The sequence below is a fragment of the Cheilinus undulatus genome, linkage group 5, assembly GCF_018320785.1.
Source record: "Cheilinus undulatus linkage group 5, ASM1832078v1, whole genome shotgun sequence".
Classification (NCBI taxonomy): domain Eukaryota; kingdom Metazoa; phylum Chordata; class Actinopteri; order Labriformes; family Labridae; genus Cheilinus; species Cheilinus undulatus.
Genome location: NC_054869.1, coordinates 42,020,804 through 42,038,256, shown reverse-complemented (window position 1 = coordinate 42,038,256; position 17,453 = coordinate 42,020,804). Strand labels below are relative to the sequence as shown.

At 39.9% G+C, this 17,453-nt stretch overlaps 2 protein-coding genes across 6 annotated transcripts in view; both read right to left on the bottom strand.

The window, feature by feature from the left end:
- Nucleotides 1–14,330, bottom strand: part of bmpr1ba (bone morphogenetic protein receptor, type IBa) — a 156,264-nt gene extending 141,934 nt beyond the window's left edge. The window contains exon 1 of the mRNA XM_041788291.1: nucleotides 14,179–14,330. The gene's annotated coding sequence lies outside the window, so the exon portion shown is untranslated. The remainder of the gene's footprint in view (nucleotides 1–14,178) is intronic.
- Nucleotides 14,331–16,543: 2,213 nt separating this feature from the next.
- The window catches only part of pdlim5a (PDZ and LIM domain 5a), a 125,270-nt gene continuing 124,360 nt past the window's right edge, over nucleotides 16,544–17,453 (bottom strand). For all 5 annotated transcript variants that reach the window (XM_041786945.1, XM_041786946.1, XM_041786947.1 and 2 more), the window contains one exon: nucleotides 16,544–17,271. In XM_041786945.1, coding sequence (XP_041642879.1) covers nucleotides 17,182–17,271 — 90 coding nt within the window. In that variant the 3' untranslated portion in view covers nucleotides 16,544–17,181. The remainder of the gene's footprint in view (nucleotides 17,272–17,453) is intronic.

Here is a 17,453-nt window from a genome sequence, read left to right as displayed (position 1 = left end):
GCCAACCTCTGCCAACAACACATCTGAATCAAGGATAGCCATTCATTATTATAGAGCTGAAACCTGAAGACAAAGACTGAAGACAAAGAAGAGGTGCAGAGTAATGCCATCAATTACTTCTTTTCCCAGGACTTTGCCTCAGCCAGTTTTAGCGCTGAGACAACTCAATACCTTTACGCTAGATGCTAGAATACAAGAGACTGGTCAAAATTAAAGTGAGAATATGTGGACAGGTTTGTAGTATTTCTGGGACTTCAGATGTGTCGAAATATGCAGGGAAACACAGAACTGTGGTCTTAACTACAAATATCCAAAAATGCCCTGAAAAGAAGATGTCACAAAGAAATCCAGTCAACCCCTCTGACCACCAGTCAGTATCCAGGGCCTCACAAGTGCATAGGAAAACCGGGAGGATCAAGGACCAAAAGCCTCATGCTCAGATACCAGCAGTGCCTCACCACCTTGCCCAGCAAACTAATTGCTCCAAGAGTAAGACCAAGTGTGCGGTTGATCTCAGCCTCACAGTAAGCTGATTGACAGCTGATTGCCGACATAGGTGACCTCCTCAGAAACTTCCATGATCTCTCCGTTCACTGACGCAGACTCGATGGCAGCACTCCCCAATGCCTGGATCTTTGTTTTGGCCCAGGTGACGTGCATTCCCACTAACACAAACTTTTGATTAAAAGCTACTCAACAAAACAGCACTGAAATAATTTTGCTGCTCCATCCTCATCTGTAACACAGTGTACTGTACAGCTTCTGGTTTTGTGGTTGAATTGTGCCGTGTTTGAAAGCTAGGCTTTCCCACATCGTTTCCTATCCTCTCTCTCAGATTTCCAATTCCAAAAATACCACCAAAATCTTGAAAGTCAAAAAGACGAAAACAAAAGTCAACGCAAAATAACTGGACTGAAGCAAAACAGCTTCAGCAATTCAATTTCAATTTACTTCCAGCTCATGCAGCACCTGCACTGTCCTGATGGTTTCAGGTCATAGTTTTCCTTTCACTTCTTGAATTTACATTAAAAGTATTTCAAAAATTGTGCCCTGGTTCAGGCAGGCCACGGAGTCAAACACCGCCATGTAAGTCCTCATCAGCTGATCTCACGCAAGTCATCAAGTCATCAGCTGACGGCCAGCTGATTCTCTCTTAGCACACTATTGACTCATTTCTCTCATGCTGCTATATTTAAACTGCTCTTGCCTGGCTATGCTTTGCTGTTTACTCTGGAAGCTACTTTTTGCAACCCTCCTCCACCCAAGCTCCTCCTTTATGCTATATCTGGCTTAATCAATGCCATTCTGTTGTCACTGATGCCGATTCTGCTCTGGGTTTATCACTGTTTCTTTCCTTGCCTTAAGCTTTCCTTATCAGGGTATGAAGAGCAGAAACATGTGCTGCTTTATGCTTTCCACATAGGCTTGTGGAAGGGCAATTTCTCTTGTTTAAATAACTTTGAAAAAGAGAAATGTAACTGTAAATCACAGTTGTTTCTTGACAAAGTGGTCCTGACAGAACTAGAGTTCTGCCCACTGTCAGCCACATTTGTTTACTTTAAGTTAGGGTTGAATGCAGGAGATTTGGCTAGGTTTCCTATTTTTAAAGTCAGGACTCTGGTTGTCCATATTGCTCTCCACACACTGTTGAAACTTGAGTGCTAGAGCTGTCACTATGTGTTGTCATGCATGGGGTCCCTCACATTTTTTTACGTCTTCTAATATTTTTAGGAGCCCTTGGAGAAGGCCAGAATTTTGTGTGGCACTTTTTATCCAGAGAGTTTCAGCCAATGTTACAGAGTCTTTCCACATTTTTAAAAAAAATACAAACAAAACTAAAATCAAAGTGAACTGCTGTGTTTGTTGTCTCATTTCTAAAAGTTTTGCCTGGTGAGGGGATGTCTAGACCAGGAGATGAGGGCACTTCCTGAACTTTAACACTGACACTTGCTCATAGGCAAATATTTCTCTCTTTGTTGATGGAATGGCACCTCAAAAGGAGGCACCGTGGAAATTGGGGGTCTGAGAGTTTGGAGGGCAGGAGGGATGAAATTGTCCCAAAGTGGATCCAGATGTTATCTTTCCCTCCCTGGTCCTCTCTTTCTCTTAAGTTGTGCACTCATCACTCCATCATTTCTTCTTTTTTTCCCTTTTTCTTTGAGTGAACAACAGGCCCAGTGATTACTGGAGGGGGAATGAGCCAAACCAAACACAAGGAGACAGAGTCGGGGTCTACCAAATAAAGAACAGCCCTGCAGTTCAAAGCTAAACGTAAAAGCATCCTCAGGGCTCCACTAGTTCATACCTGTGATCATGCTGCTCCTGTTCACAATCACTGCTAATCAGTCAGTTGATAAATAAACTTCTATTTTTATTTATACAAATGGATTAAAGTGAGCGATAGGCCAAAAGCAAAAAGAAAGGAAATTATAGAGGAGTGGCGGGGTTTGTGACCTGCGTGGATTCGAGGAAAGTGAGAAAAAACAGCCAAATAATGAGCTCAGATGCTGGCTGGCAGTATGTTTTTACATCCGCCCGGTGGGACACAGGCCTAAACTGATTCTGTGGGATATTAGCCAAGCTTATAAATCATAATTCAAACATAATTTATACTCAACCTATGCTGCTCTTAGTCAAGTATTACAGCCAGCTACTTTTCTTCAGCCAGAGTTCGTCATAGTAATTTGTTGATTACTATGATCGCCATGTCAGAGGCCTGCAACCCTTCAAGTATTGTTTCTAGAGGTGCTGATGCCAACTCTGTGTCACATCAGTCAAAGCAAAGAACAAGGGGAACACCGGGGGAGGAGTGTCTGAACTGTGCACCCTGTGTGAATTATAGAGTAAGGGGACAGAATAATTCCATCATGAGATCAGGAGAGGTTAAATGTCCACCCTAAGGGGGAGTGGGACAGTAATGGAGCTGAAGATTAGGATAATGGGCCTGTAAGGCAGCGCGATCTGCTTCTGATGTGATAAGAAGGAGGGGCTCAGACATGAAGATACATGCATCACACCTTACATACACTAACATAATTACACACTAGCACAGCTCTGATTCTTACCCACACTCTTCCACTGTTGCGCAAATTTATTCATCACAACCCTATCAGGTAGCCTACGTCAGCCTCAGCTGTTCTAAAGTGAAGGGTCAAGACCCAAAAGTGAGCCGTGATTATGTGCTTCAGGAAAAGTGTGGTAAAAAGTATTTGGCTTTGCAAAAAGTTTTAGGCTAATTCCTTAGATCTACTGTAAAACAAATAAATTTTGGTTATTTTTTGACTTTTTACTGTGTTACGCACCAAAATTACAATACCACTTATGATAAATAGTGTCAAAAAAGAAGATCTAAAAGAGAAACTTAATCCCAGAGTTCAGCCAAGGTTCATCTATCCTGGTAGAAGATGCCTTAAGAAAGTCATGGACACCAGTCTGCAAAAAAAAAAAAAAAAAAAAAAAATGTCTAAAATTTGTGGAATAATTTCTGAAAAAATGTTCCCCAACATAAAATTGCAAAGTCTATGGACCATACTGTCCATAACATCATTAAACCATTCAGAGAATTTGGAGAAATCTCTGTGGAAGAGACGAGGCTCATGACCTTCAGGCTCTCAGGCATTAAAGACCCTGTAAAGTAAAAATAAATCTGTATTTAGGTTTGTTGTATGACAGGTCACTGTCTCATGAACCCCCAGGTCAAAATTCATCCAAATGAAACATCTCTAAGTTTATAAAATTAAACCTCATAATCATGAGGCGGTAAAATCTGCTCCAGGATGGTGTGGGTGTGTCTGTTGAATGAGCTGAAGCCACGCCCACTCAGGATTAATACAGTCCTCTCAGATTTAAAAAATGTTACAATCTGAATAGTGTTAGAGGGGCGGGGTCATTCCTCACTGTGGGCTCATGACATCATGAGCCCACATATTGGCCCCACCCACATTAAACCAAGCCAGGAAATAGGTGAAAACTTTCTAACAGTCTAAATCCAGAATTCAGTCACATGTAGCTCTCAGTGTTATCACGTGTTTACAGCAATGATATAACAACATATCTAGAGTGTTTAGACACAAACTTTAAATTTCACTTTACAGACATGATTTTGTACTGGAAATCACTGCATGGCCTCAGGAACACTTCCAGAAGTCAGTCTGTCAACACAGGTCACTGTGCCATCCACAAATGCAAGTTGGAGTTGTATCATGCAAAGGAGAAGCCACAATCCAGAAACCCTGCCAAAGCTCATTCAAAACAGACTGAGGTAAAATGGATAACTGTTCTGTGGTCAGATGAATCAAAATTTGAAATTCTTTTGGACACCACAGATGCCTGCTTTCTAAAGATGAGAGGGACCATTCATCTTGTTATCAGAACACAGTTTAAAAGCCTGCTTTCTGATGGTATGGAAGTGCACACGTTCACACTGCAGACTGAATCTGATTTTTTTGCTCACATGTGACTTGTATCTGATTTTTTTCTGACAGTGAGAACAGTGCAAGTCACATTGAATCTGTCCGTTTTGAATCAGAATCAGGCCACTTTAGTAAGTGGTTCTGAATCAGATACGTATCTGATCTTTTGGAAGTTGACTGCAGTGTGAACAGGCAAACAAAAAAATCAGATCTGAGAAAAGATCAGAATTGAGCATTAAGGCCTGCGGTGTGAACATAGCCTTAGTGTCTATTGCATTGGCAACTTGCACATCAGGAAAGGCACTATCATCCAGACTACATCTCTGTCAGGGTAGGCCTTACATATTTCAGCAAGACAACACTAAACCACATACCATATCCATCACACCTGCATGGCCTCACAGTACAAGAGTCTTGGTGCTGAACTGGCCCACCAACAGTCCAGTCCTTTCATCTACAGAAAACATCAGGCACAGGAGTGTTGAGCAGCTAGAATCCTACATCAGAAAAGAAAGGGACAACACTCCTCTTGTAAAAACTCCCCTAAGCAATTTAGACGCGTAAACCACTTCAGCCACTGTGAGCCCTCTTGTTTTCAGGATAGACCTTTCTGTGTAGTCAGTCTCCTTCTTCCTCATCATTCCAGCAAGCAAATTACCAGTCAGATGCTATCTTGTCTCCACAGCTCTTTTCCTGGAGAAAGTCTATTTTTAACTATCAGTCAGTATTCAACCAAATATACCACACACTTGGCAGTTTGTTTTCACAATCATTCTACCTGAGCAACACTGAGCAGATGATTAAATTCTGAAGATTTTGCACTTGTACGTGTATTTTTAAAACACATGTACGGCCCTTAAAATGGGCAGACAGAAGCCAAATGGAAGGTGAGACATCTGATATGTTTGGGCTTTTAGACAATGAGAAGAAAGGGGTTTAAATGACTGAGAAATACAGCATCAGAGCACATTACATCCAGAATTTGGTAGACTTTGGTAAAAAATTTGGAGTTTCTAGGACCAGTAAAATACATCTTGTCCGAATGCCACTGCTTCTTTGTATCTGTGGTTCTGAGTGTCCCTTAAGTCCATGCTCAACTGGGCAAAAAGGGCAATCAAGTACACTTCTCCCTCTGTGCTAAATCAGTTGCAAAGTTATTTTAATCTTCAGGACTGGTTACACTTGATGCATGTCAAGTTGTGACTAAAACCGTGTAATTGTGCTTCTCATTTCTTGGCAAGGACACTGCAGTAAAAGATATTTTCAACCAAAGTAAGCTCTTTCTCCAAGTTAAATAAAGGTCAGATCTTTAAAAAAAAATGCATATCTGTATGTCGTAACAAACAGTTTGACTATTGTGTGTGATGTGCAGCAAAAATATGTTTGGGCTTTGTGCCCACACATGTCTCAGTGCATGCTTGTTTGATCATATCAAAGCAGCACAGACAATAGATCATAATTCCTGTCTTAAAAAAAAGGTCAAACTTTAACTCATCCCAGATTCAGAGGACAACAGAGAACGGCGGATGGGATCCATGTGTGTGAAGACAAAGATCTCACTCACATAAAGGATAAAGGAAATATCAAAGGATGTATTTGTTTGAATTTCTTGAGCTCCCGACAGCTGAGAGAGCCTTTGTCAAGATAAAGGATTCAAACACTTCGAACCTCACAGCAATGAGAGATTCTGAGGAATGGTATCATCAGAGGGAACGTGTGGGTAAAGAAAGTAATAATTCACCTGTCCACATCTGCCCTCCATAAATCTGAACAAATCCAGCCTAACTCCTTCTGACACGTGAGAGCCAGAGAGACTGCCTGTCTGACATGATGATTTATCTCTGTCTTGACCTAAAAGGTCACAACAAAAGGTCAGCATTTGTCATTTAACCTGAGCTATTCTGTCCTGAACATCCAAAACAGTGGACAACTTACATAAACAATCCTCAGTGGTATGATCATCATTTTAATTCCAAACTATTCTGTAATCTAAGGTGGCTTTCAAGGTGGCTTTTTCTGTCCTTTAGCTTTAATATAACCTTAAATATTTTTTTGTTTGCTATGAGTCACCTGTAAAGATTTCTACAAAGGGGGCACAGATGACCTGTAATGCAGAGATCATCAGCAACATATTTTACTTGGGCCAGGTTTTGTTTTGACAGATGCGGTGGAGGCCAGACTTTCAAATGAGCTCAATTGAAGATATATTTTGGTCTTATTTTTAGGCATAAGCAACGATCAGAATCTCCTGCCTATACAACAGCCAACCACAAGAAAGTAAAAGGGATATTTCAGCTTTCTGGGGTTACCATGTGTCCATTACTGGGATTGACACTATGCCATCTCCTGATTGGTCAGAATCACATGCAGGAAACAAGTCTATTGTTTTAAATCGTAAGCAGGGAAGATTGCACACTCCAAGAGCCTGGATTGGAAAGATGACGAAAAATGCAAATTTAATCAGGACTTGAATGATGAGTTTGTGTTTATCACGCATCATATTTACAAATGATGGCTGACAGGTGGATTCCTGTCAGAATAAACCAACTGGAAGTCATTCCTGATAAAACTTGCAAAATATTGACTCATTTTTAGGGTTCACTTAGTTATAGGGATCTAAAGACAAAAGATACCATAAAACCATATGTTTTCTGAATCTAATAGTCTTTTGGGGGCCAGATGGGAAGCTTTGGGGGGGCGGATACATCCCTGGGCTGCAAGTTGATGATCACTGGCACAGGTTGTGCCCCACGTATGAAAGACAGTCCTCTAAGCAGGCAGCTAAGCTTCAAATCCAACCTGTTGCCATTTGCACCTTAGAGAAAAGCAGAGGTGATTGAAAAGCACATCTTTGCAGATGTGCAGGATATCTAATCTTTCATTTTACTACAGTTTCCCAAGTTAGGATGCACATTTTGGTAATTTCTTGAAGAAGCACCTCATTTCTGGAATAAAAAAACAACAACAACAACTTTGTTATATTCATAAAAAAGATCAATAAGTTGGAAACTTGAAAAAAAAGGCCAATATTTAGGCTACTTGTTAGTCAGGAAGCTAGGTAGAAAATAAATGTAGATGTTTGTTTATGTAGTATTCATACATTATCGACTTTTTGCCTAGTTGTTTTTTCCAAGCACCAATTTGCAGCCCACTGAAAACAGCTCTGTGACCCATATTTGGATCCTGACCCACCATTTGAGAAACACTTGTCTAGGGCATTGCATACTCAAGGAGGGTTAGCCCTAAACATAAAACAACCACTAGACTGTCTACTTTCCTGCTCCTCTCTCAGCTCTGCTTGACTCAGCCTCTTTTCCTTGCCCGGGAGACACTGGGTGTTTATTTTCTACATTAAAAAACTGTGTCTATATCAGTTTTTGTATCAGCTATAATGAGTCTGGAAATACTGGCATATTAAACATCAGTAAAATTCAAGTATTGTGCAAGGTTTGTTTCCACCAAAAATAACCAGCTCAGAATCATACTTCAGCTAAAGCACTTCAGGAATGTAAAACAAGAATGACAACATGCCATGAACAGAAATGTAGCCCTTTAGCCTTTTATAGAAGCTGTTTTCTTACATGCATTCTTGAATACTTTCTAGGAAATTTCAGGACAGTCTGCCTCTAAATCTCGTCAAATTGCTTATTCACACATGGACCACGAAGCTTGAAAATTCCCCGTTCAGATGGGATAGACAGGAGCTTCAAGAAGGAACACTCGACACTCAAATCAGTAATGGAAGACGAAGGACTAGTGTCCAATGCTTTATGACCTTTTCGCCTTTATATACAGTGCGTTCAGAAAGTATTCAGACCCCCCTTCACTTTTTCCAATTTTGTTGTGTTGCAGCCTGATGCTACCACCATTTAAATTATTTGTTTTTCTCTTTTAAATCTACACTCAGTACCCCATCATGAAAACAGAATTTTAAACTTTTGCAAATGTGTTCAAAGAAAACACTGTCAACTTAGTTGATAGCCTTGAGTCATTTTTGAATACACAACAAGTTTTGCACATTGGAATTGAGGAATTTTCTGCTATTCTGCTTTGTAAATCCTCTCAAGCTCAGTCCAGTTGGATGGGGACCGTTGGTGGACAGCCATTTTTAGGTCTCTCAAGAGGTGTTCAGTAGAGCTCAAGGCAGGACTCTGGCTGGGGCCACTCTAGGACATTCACAGACTTGTTGCTAAGCCTCTTCTGTGTTGTCTTGGCTGTGTTCTTAGGGTGTCATGTTGGAAGGTGAACCTTCTGCCTAGTCTGAGGTCCTGAGCGCTATTGAACAAGTCATGATTGAGGATATCTCTTTACTTTGCTCTGTTCAGCTTTCCCTCAAGTCTTGACCAGTCTCCCAGTCCCTGCTGCTGTAAAACACCCCCACAGCATGATGCTGCCACCATCACCCTTTCCTGTTGGGATGGTAATTAGGAAGGGATGAGCAGTGTCTGATTTCCTCCAGACCCTTTTTGTAGCTGTATCACTAATGCTCATGAATGGAGTGGCACAACTCTAAATAACTTAAAATGCAACACACATCACAGACATAAGCCCCTCTTCCTGTGCATGCGGCTCCGTCCCTTTAGGTAAACAGATGTTGAAACTCACGGCGTGCTGATCGATGAGGTAGAATGCTTCATTTCTGAGAAACCTCCAAGGCTTTCATTTCCGTCGCAACTCTTTTTGGAGCACTTTTTTTCTAAAGAATTTTCCTGGACTGTTTCAAAATTTAGTTAAAGATTTATGCTGGAATGTTTCTATAAATCACATTGACACTGTAATTAAGAAAGAGAGGTATATCTTAGAGAAGACAGCCTCTGGCTGAAGGCTCTTATCTCTTTTTGATTGTTATCACCTCCATCTCTAACCCAAGGAAATTGGATATTAGAGAAGCACAACACTGGCAAACTGTCGTCACGCTCATAGAAGCTATTGATTCCAATCTCTGTCTGTGTGTCTCTGCTTTCATGTCTTTCTTACTGTGGTATAGAAAATCTTTATTTACCTGTGCAGATATGATTTAATGATTGATATGACTTTTAAAGGTTCCAATTATGACCGTTAAACCTTAAGGTGATTGGAATTATCGTGCTATGGTTTTTCTCTTTAAGGAGAAAGACATGAGAGTCACTCAGCTGGCATGAATTCAACGTATTATCAGATAAAAAAAAAGGTTTGAATATTAAACTTAACTTTGTGTTTTTGTAAGACAAGCCCGAAGAGATTCAGTTTTACCTCTTTAAATGCTAATTGTTTAGAAAACTTTCACATCTGGAGGTGGAAAATTGTTCAGCACAGAGGTTGATGGTTCATTCTTGTGTTGATTAAAATCAAATTTGAAATCAGACTAGCTGGCTCATCTGAAAGTGAGAAAACATCCATGGAACAGTCAGATTGGAACAAAACGCACACTGTTTGGACAAAAGTATTCAGCCACCTGACCACTACGCCATCAGAGTCTGAGATTAAATCGTATTCAAACACATTGCTCTAATACGGAGTTGTCTCAGCTTTTACAGCTAACAACTAATAACAGCTATCACTCTTCTTTGAAGGCTTTCCAGAAGATTTTGGGCTGTTTATGAGGGAGTTTGTGACCATTCATTTTGCCAATTCATTTTTGCCACAACGTTGGAAGAATAGCATTGTCCAAAATGTCTTAGTATGCTGAAGCATTAAGACTGACCTTCACTGGAGATAAGAAGCTTAGCCCAAACCCTGAGAACAGCCCCATACTATAATCTATGGTGGCCAGTAAGGGCAAACGGTCTGCAAAAGCCAGACACACTCTAAATGAAACAAAACGGCTTCAATAAGAGAAACGCTTAAACTTTAGAGACCAAATCAAAAGTCCAATCAAACTTCAAAAGGGGAAACGCGATGCAACTGACAAAACGCTCTCCAAGAATCAAAAACAAATTCATGAATGACAAACGCGCTTCTAATACAGACATGATTCCACACTCAACAAGATCCTAATCCAAAACGCTCTTCAAAACCAGAAACGACAAAAAGCACCGGGCCTCCAGGGGGCGCTCTAGCAGGAAGAGCAAGATGGAGAGACAGATGGAAGAGAGAACCAGCCGAGGACGGACTTAGGATTGTGTTTTTAAAGTCATGGTAATAATACTTGTAACCAGTTATGTAGTTATGTATATCAGGGAGAGAATATTCCCTCCCTTCTGGCACTGATGACACATTTTCATCTCCGGGGGTATACGTTTTATCCCTGCCTCTGCTCAGACTGAATGCATCCCATTCCCACTCTGGTCCTCTGTCCTCAGCATCTGTTTGAATCTTTCATGACACATGATCAAAATTAAAGATTTATGTTCTTTTACTGTGGTCCGATTGTCGCAAATGGTCTGAGTTCCCACACTGGCGAGTGAAACTTTGTCTATGGCCACATGGCCAAAGTGGAAAAGTATGACCAAAGACTTTTATCCATATAGTTAATAACACCTAACGCTCTCCAGAATCATTTTGCTCCTAGCCAATTTAATTTCTACATGAAAAAGCCCATCACACTCTTTCTGTGTAGCTTTCACTGTATGCTTTGGTCATTATCCTACTGGAAAATAGATCTTCTCCCTAGTCGTAGTTCTCTTACAGACTGAATAAGATTGTCCTCCAGGATGTTCCTATATTTTGCCACATTCATTTTACCCCCTACCTTTACAGGCCTTCCAGGGCTGGCCGCCTAGAAGCATCCCCACAGCATGATGCTGCCACCAGCTTGCTCTACAGTGGGGATGGTGTGCTTGAGGTGATGTGCAGTGTTTGGTGTCCGCTTTATGTCTTTATCTGGACTGGATAATGTTGGAAAGTAAGTTGAGAGAGAGTAGGGAATGACATGTTGGAATGGAGCCTCTGTACACTGGGAACTTGGCTATGACAGCTAGGCTACAAAATCTCCCTTAATAGCCCTCAACAGGTTATCATGCAGGTAAACTTCTACCTGGTATCTAAATTGATCTCAACATGGGCTACCATGCCAGTGTTTTGTGCAGTTTAGACAGTGTCGAGAGGTTTCCTCACAATTTTTAAAAGAGTTATTTCCTTCCTTCAAACCTGTCTTTTGCCACTGATGTAGCTAAATTATTTAAAAGCACTGGTCCTTTAGAGTACGATTTGATTATGAAAATAAAGATTTTTATTATCTTATACCACTGGAATCAAAAAGTATCAAACATTTTGACACCTTTAGTGAGCAAATATTCCTCCCTGACCATTTTCTTTCAGTTTTATCCTCACTGTGTTCTGCTCCTTGTCTCTCCAGACAGATATTTGTTTTTACACAAATTTGCTATTCTTGGCTGGCAGATTAAGCTGGAGCAGTGTGATCTGAATTTTCAGTGTCAGACACTTTGTCTCACATCACGAGGCGTCTGAAAACGTTAAGTGTTTCACTTCGCCTCGCTCCCACTTATTCACACACTCGCACACAGACACAAGGAGAGCAAATGAGGGAAGTTTTCTGTTTACAGCCGCGATGTGAAACTCAATTACACAGCCAATTGAGAACGTGGCTGTTTCTCGGATTTTCGTGATGTGGTACTGACCTAAAATAAATAAATAAATAAAATATCCGCCGTTCCCAGAAAAACCTCGACAACTGCTTTCACTTACCAGATTGACAAACAAGAAAAAAAGTCCTCACAAACAGTCAAAGACTGACGCACACATCTGGATCTCAGCTTCCCTCAGTCAGATTTGCTGAGTGTTTTCCTGCATGGGTCCCTGGTGTTTCTGACCCAGGACCCCTCAGATGAGGTGAGGTAAGATTTGAAACAACAGTATAATGGCATCTGGATATACATTCACACATACATACCGCTCATATGCTCACATACGCACACATGCAGATATACTCTTGTCATAACCCACACTGACAAACACCTGGACCTGGTTACTGGACTCGGGGGGGGAGAGTCGAATACTTTGTGCATGCCTATGTGTGGATATAAGTGGGGTGCATGGGGAATACTGGGTTGTAGGTTATTCAGCGCTGGAGGCTGTGCTCAGGTTTTTTTCGATGATTTCCGAGTCCTTGAAGAAGGCGGTTCACTTCATGGAGCTTAAAAAACAAAAGTTAGGTCATTGCTACTGCATTAGCCTTCCTCCCAAAAACTCCCAACAGGAGGGTTATTTTTTAAATAAATAAACTGCAGAGCGTGCAGAATATATGGAATTATAGGGGTTAGCATCTTTACAGAATTCATGAGGAAGTCTAACGGAATCTTTTTTGTAAAAAGTTTGAAGAATGTAAAAATGTCTTATCTAGTCAACAAGAGATGCACTGCTACTGAATGCTGATACCAAGCCTAAATTGTCGTGATCATACTCATGACACATTGTTGATTCTGTACTTGATTTACAGCATGTCAGGTAAGCAAAGTTGATAAAATAAAAAAAAAAAACTGATAAAATGAATCAATCACTTGTGAGGTGTTTCTTCCCCTCTGGCTTTGTTTTCACTCGCCACAATTTCACCAAATGCCCCGCCCACAGCACTCTCTGATTGGCTAGACGTCACACAGATACAAACCAATAACAATTTCCCCAAAGATTTCAAAATACAACCATTTTTCCCCAGTATTTATATTTACATTCCAAAGAATTCCATGAAAATGAGGGAAAATTCTCCCTAATACCAAAAAAAAAAAAAAAAAACCTCCCATTAACAAATAACTTTCAAGGCAAATAGCCACAAAATTCAAATCATGTTCACCACCAAAAAAATCCAAATACAGTACCCAAATTTCCCCAAAAATGTACCAAACATCCAAACAAATTTTCAAAGCAAAATTCCTCCAGAACATCCAATGAAATTTTCCAAAAAATATACAAAAAACAAACAACAAATACACCAAAATTCCACGAAAATAGTTGAAATATCCAAGCAAATATCCCTCCCCATAAGAAGTAGGAAAAATATTTTGTTGTGGAAAAGCCAAATATCTTCATGTGTGCATGCAGGGTCTTAAGAGGTTAAAGGGTGCTACCAATTTCAACATACAGTATATTCTTTCTCAAATTTAATCAAATTGATGATTTTTTTGTATATATTTTTTAATTATATTGTGGGGTACCTTTACATTCTTACACCTTCAATTCAACCATATTCATCAAGTTAAACATGGGCAGATGATCTTTGTCTCAGGAGGTTAAACACTAAAATGGGAATCAAACTAAAATGCATAGGCTGGAGCTGTGCATTTGCATGTGAGCTCTCACATTTCCCAAATGTGTTCCCCACAGCTTAAGACTATGTTATGAACACCTTTAAATGTGGATATATGAGGGCTACATACAGGTATCTAGGCTCACAGCAAATTTATTTTATTTCATTAAGTTGAATTTATTCAGACATTTTTCTTATTTGGCCTTTTTACTATATGTAAAAGTGCTATTGCTTAAATGCAATTCAATAACATAGTCTGTATTAGCTTTGTTGTTCCTCACTGGAAACGACAGAGTAACCCACACCTTCAAACAAATATGATCATGTGCTTAACGTTGTTGTAACAAAAATGTGTCCACTCTTTTAACCCTCCGCCACTTTAAATCATCTCTCTATCGTTACAGTGAAGCTCAGCATCTACGCATTCTGTCTCGCGCAACCTGAAGTAAACAAGTCAAACGCACGTGCAGCACACTGTCAACACCTAGCAAACAAAAAGTAGGCAACGCCTGTCAAACTTGATGCTGCTCGAGCAAGCGAGGAGACACACGGGGATGCCATGCGCTTGTTTTAAAGTTTACTCACCTTCGGGCACGTTCTGGTTCCGATGGAGACGGCAAGTTGTCCTCGGTAGACTACTCCAGGTCAACGAGTCGGTCTGTTCCCTCGCTAGAGTCGTTGCCTTTTTCTTTACAGCTCTCTCACTCTCTCTGTTCCTCGCGCCCTAAACCATACACACACCCATCCACGCACACCCAGGCTAACACGTTCCTCTCTGCACCTCTAAAATTCACTCAGCAGTATGAGGGGTGATTAGTGCCACGGAGAAGTGCATTAGCTGGAGAGAAGTGATTGAGTGAGGTACCCTATAGAGATTCCACAAGCCACTCTCTAAGTGTCTAATAAATAATAAACAACTAAAAATACTTAACTGTCTAGTGTTTTTTCTATAATAATTCACAATGGGGATGCATGGTGGTGCAGCAGTCAAACCTGCCCTCAGAAATGGCTGGGACACTGAAAAGCCTAGAGAAATGGTCTCTCCTCAGATTTGATTTATTAATATTAGATCCATGTGTGTTGGGTTAGTGATGTAGGAGCCAACTCCCTGGACCTGAAAAGTTTGCTAAAAAGTTATTGCTTTGTTAAAATGTTCCTTCATAAGCTGGCTCCATTTATTCTCCTTTCTGCTGAAGCAATATTAAATGAAATGTGCAATACTGAAAATCTAAATAAAAGCCACTCATCCCTTTGGGGTCATGTGGAGTTGCTTTGGCATCCCTTACCTCTAAAGCCCTAGGGCACATGGTTTGCACCCCTATGCCCTTAAACCTCATTGCACCTAGACACCTAATAATGAAAGACCTGCATCCAGGGAGTACTCCTGACAATGCAGACAAGCAGTGTGTTGAAGACAAAGCCCCTAGGACCTGTTATTGGTTGAATTGTTTGTGTTTTGTTTTGTGTTTTCCTGTTTTTTGCAGTTAAAATAGACATTATTAACCTGACATGCCAATAGACAGCGTTTGGGAAAGGGCAGAGCCTTTGGAAAAAAAACTCAGAGAGTGATTGGATGAATGTTAGGTCTGTCACATCTTTAAGGGCCAATCAGAGCAACAAAACACATGACGTAGCTGCTATCAAGGTGAGCATGCACCGCTACCAAGGAATAAACTCCATAGAGTCGTACATACTCCACATAGTCTTTTCTACACTATTTTCAACATAGTGCTAGTGGGTTTTGTCTCTGTGAGCATTTAAATTTGTTAATCTGTCATGGAAATAATCAGATAACATCTTTATAATATTCAGATGTATTAAATCCAGCTTCTTCAGCGCTGCTCTCTCAGCCACCACTTCACCTCTGCTTCTCTCTCTGACTCCTTTGACCTTTCTCAGCACGGTGGAGACACGCGTTGAAATCTGCATTTCACACTGCTTAAGTTTGACTCGACTGTGCTGCCATGTGCTTTCTCAAGTGATAATACAGGAAGTTTAGTGAGCTAAGATAGTGTTACACTGACAGAAAGGAAAGCAAACACAGAAGCATATTTCTCCTGGGGTTTAAAGCACATTATTTATTAGATAAATCAGACCACTTTAAATAATTTTAATAAGGTGATATTTCAGGTTTTTGTTCTGAGTTTCCTTTGTACATGATACTAGATCTATGCATGTTCAATACAATAAAACAGCTTTCTTGTATTATAATTAAATGAACGTTTGATGCCATTTCTCTTGTGTTTAAAACACTAGTTAATAAAAAAGACAAAATGCACCCACCCCAGTCATAATGAAAAGAAAATATCTCCGAATCAACACGTTGGGATGGCTGAAGGTCAATTTGGATACTAAAAACACAAATAATACTGCCTATACATTCCCTGCACCAGTCCGTGAAAAATAAGTTCCCAGTACCCAAACAATTAAACACATATTATCAGATAAGACATGTCTTCCCTCTATAAACAACAAAAATATACACAGTTTACTTAAAGGATTATATCATCTATGTTTGACCTTGACATGACTGAAAAAGCACATCTTCCATGCAGCTTACGTAGGACAGAATCTTTCAGCAATTAAAGGAATAATGCATAAAATTTAATATTAAATGTTTGTAATATTTGCTTTATATTTTATGATGTATTTACTGCGGGGTGAGATTAAAATTTGCCAAGCAGGCAAATCTTTGATATCGAGCATCAGATGATATGCAATGTGAAGTGATAAGTGACTCTCATATGCTATTAGGACATGGTGTTGGGCTAAATTCTGCCCTCCATAAAAACAGACCACCTTTGTTTCTTTTCTTCATGTGCCTCACTGATCCAGTTTCATAATACTGAATGTCGTTTTGAAACCAGAAACATTTCTGGCAATGTTTGCCATTTCATATGATGGGTAAAAACTAAAATGCAGTTTTTTAAATGAAAGAAAAAAGATCAAATAACTTCATTTTGCTTTTATCATGGCACAAGACATCACAGTAAGCCCATGGTAACAAAAGTACATTCTTGAAATCTTAATTGCAGATTCTGAGTTTAAAAGGTGTATTCATATGCCATTTATCTGGAAAAAAAAAAACATTACAATAAAGTATAATGAAGTTCAACCAATAAAAATATAGATGGCTAGTGTTTTCTTGGACTTGTCTTAAGAGCAGCTGGTAGGATTGTTGAATTTTACACTGCAACACAAACAGAAACACTTAAAGTACATTTTTTTTCAAACTAGCTCAAACTTTCATAAATCTCCAGCACTGTGTTTTGTTGATTTAAAACATTACAAAGGCCAAAAAAGATTAAAGAGTTAAAGAAAAGAATCCCCAAACCCATATATATTACTACATTTCTGTCTCTGTTTGGTAGTAAAACTGACATTTTAGGATGTTTGACTGAATAAAATCCAGAAAAACCAAAAATATGATCTATTTGGAGTAAATATAGCAGACTTGTCTCCTTTATCCCAGCCTGCTAGTGCCTCTAGTGTGCCCTATTTGCCTGAGCTTTATTGTAGTGTGAACTGTATTGGCCTGTAACGCCAAAAACAAAGAGGAAATGTTTGAATAGAGAATGAGAGAAGTCTTCATATTTTCAGTGTGTGAGCGTGTTTCTTGCAGAGAGGTTTGTCTCTCTTGGAGAAGAAGGTCTGGCCCTCCAGAGTGGTGCAGCACACCTGAGGAAAACAACCAAAGATAGAAAGTTAGGGTGTTTACATAATAGAATACCATATCACTGATTTAAATTAATGATGCTCTTTGAAAAATGGTATAAAAGCCAAAAGTCATGCAGAGGACATTTGTGCATCACTACCACACAGTCCTTCATGAAGTGCAGACCTGTCGCTTGGATGGACAA